Source organism: Buceros rhinoceros, unplaced genomic scaffold (assembly GCF_000710305.1).
Source record: "Buceros rhinoceros silvestris isolate BGI_N320 unplaced genomic scaffold, ASM71030v1 scaffold23198, whole genome shotgun sequence".
Classification (NCBI taxonomy): Eukaryota; Metazoa; Chordata; class Aves; order Bucerotiformes; family Bucerotidae; genus Buceros; species Buceros rhinoceros.
In genome coordinates, this window is record NW_010426669.1 from 12,341 (window position 1) to 14,539 (window position 2,199).

At 61.3% G+C, this 2,199-nt stretch overlaps 1 protein-coding gene across 1 annotated transcript in view; it reads left to right on the forward strand.

Moving 5' to 3' along the window:
• Nucleotides 1–2,199, forward strand: part of LOC104498256 (disks large homolog 3-like) — a gene marked incomplete at both ends in the record, with an annotated part of 19,007 nt that overhangs the window by 11,631 nt on the left and 5,177 nt on the right. The window contains 5 exons of the mRNA XM_010141611.1: nt 81–205; nt 698–867; nt 1,242–1,378; nt 1,695–1,839; nt 1,992–2,151. Coding sequence (XP_010139913.1) covers nt 81–205; nt 698–867; nt 1,242–1,378; nt 1,695–1,839; nt 1,992–2,151 — 737 coding nt within the window. The remainder of the gene's footprint in view (nt 1–80; nt 206–697; nt 868–1,241; nt 1,379–1,694; nt 1,840–1,991; nt 2,152–2,199) is intronic.

The following is a 2,199-nucleotide window of genomic DNA, read 5'->3' on the forward strand; positions in this document are numbered from 1 at the left end:
GCTGAAGAGGAACCACTTTGGGAGGGTCAGCAGCAACTGGTTGCCCATGAGGGAAAGACATGGTGTTTCATTTCCTGCAGGGTAACTCTGGCCTTGGCTTCAGCATAGCAGGAGGTATTGACAATCCCCACGTTCCAGATGACCCGGGTATCTTCATCACCAAAATTATCCCAGGAGGAGCAGCAGCCATGGATGGCCGTCTGGGGTGAGTACAGGGCCAGGGAACTGTCCTATCAGGGTATCACGTGGGATCTCCCCAGGGACCCTCTAGGCAGTTCCTGCTTCCCTCTCCTGCCATGATCCCCGGCACCTCCCCAGTCCCTTCCCCACAGCCAGGTCCCCTCAGTGCCGGGATGCCTTCAGTCCCCTGCCACCAGCCTCCTGTCTGCAGTCACCCCTCTTCCCCTCCCTGTGCCAGCCTCTGGCTCCCATCCTTCCCCCTGCAGCCCAGGACAGGATCCAGCCCTTCCCCTTATCTCCCTTCACCACCTGGGTTGCACCGTGGGGACCAGTCCCACTGCCTCTCCCTTCAGGAGGGACCCTGCTTTCACCCCAGCAAGACAAGATCTGGCTAGCATGAGCAGCTCTCCTTTGCACGAGGGTCTGCGTGGCTGGACGAGGGTGGCAGAGGTTTCCAGAGGAGGGTGGCACATGTGATGGTTCCCCAGGGGAACTCAGGGCCACCCTGTGCCCTCAGGGTGAATGACTGCGTGCTGCGGGTGAACGACGTGGACGTCTCTGAGGTGGTGCACAGCAAAGCCGTGGAGGCCTTGAAGGAAGCAGGCCCTGTGGTGCGGCTCGTGGTGCGCCGCCGGCAGCCCCCGCCAGAGACCATCATGGAGGTCAACCTGATGAAGGGCCCCAAAGGTGAACTCACTCTGCTCACTCGACCAGGGTGCCCCACTGCCTCACAGGATAGTGTGGGGTAACCTCTCAGTGTGGGGTGCCGTGGTGTGCAAGGCAGCAGTGGGGGATGTGGGATATGAAGTGATACCACAACAGTGCAGGATGCTGCAGTGTCCGAGCAGCATGGGATGCTATGGGGCACGGGGTATGGAATAGCTCCATGGTGCAGCGTGTGGTGGCTGGGCTGTCACCATGCAGCAGCAGAGGGGCCTATTGCCTGTCGGGTTTGGGGCAAAGTGGGAAGCCCAGTGAGGCAGAGGGGCCATGGTGCCAATCCAGGGCTCCATCCATCCATCTGTCCCTCACCCCTCACCTACTCTCTCACTCCCCCTCAGGCCTGGGGTTCAGCATCGCAGGGGGCATCGGGAACCAGCACATCCCAGGGGACAACAGCATCTACATCACCAAGATCATTGAGGGAGGTGCTGCCCAGAAGGACGGGCGCCTGCAGATTGGGGACCGGCTGCTCGCGGTAAGCCCCATGCCTGCAGCCGGCCACAAGGCAAAGCCAGGCACTCTCTGCTGTGCTGCAGTGCTAATCCGGAACCCCAGCACACCTCCCGCCAGCAGCCCCACGCCCCTTCCCTGGAGCCCCTGCTGGGATGGTGCTCCGGGAGGGACAGACGCATCACAGACTGCAGGTGGAAGGGCAAGAGGGCCAAGCTCTGGAGCTACTGCAGCACTCCCCCTGCTGGAAACCACTCTGCTCCTGCAGGGCGCACTGGCCCCTGCCCTCCTGCCTGCCCTCTCACCTGCAGCCATGTCACCCAGCTCCTTCCCTCCGGCAGGTGAATAACACAAACCTGCAGGATGTGCGGCACGAAGAGGCGGTGGCTGCCCTGAAGAACACCTCTGACATGGTGTACCTGAAAGTGGCCAAGCCTGGCAACATCCACCTCAACGACATGTACGCGCCCCCTGACTACGCCAGCAGTACGTACACTGCCTGCTGCTGGTGCAGCGGCCCGGGCACCACGGGGCGGGGTGGGATGAAGCATGCTGGGATGGCAGGCAACACTGGGCTGATTTCCACACCTGTGTCATGTATGAATTTCTGCTCCTGATGCCCCTCTCCTCCCCTGCAGCCTTCTCAGCCTTGGCTGACAACCACGTAAGCCATAACTCCAGTCTGGGTTACCTGGGCAGCATTGAAAACAAGCCTGCCTACCCCGTCCCTCCCCAGGTGACTCCATCCCGGTACTCGCCCATTCCTCGGCATATGATCGGTGACGAGGACTTCACCAGGTGAGTACCAGGCATGAGCATCCCTAATACCTGCTCCTTCTCTTTCCC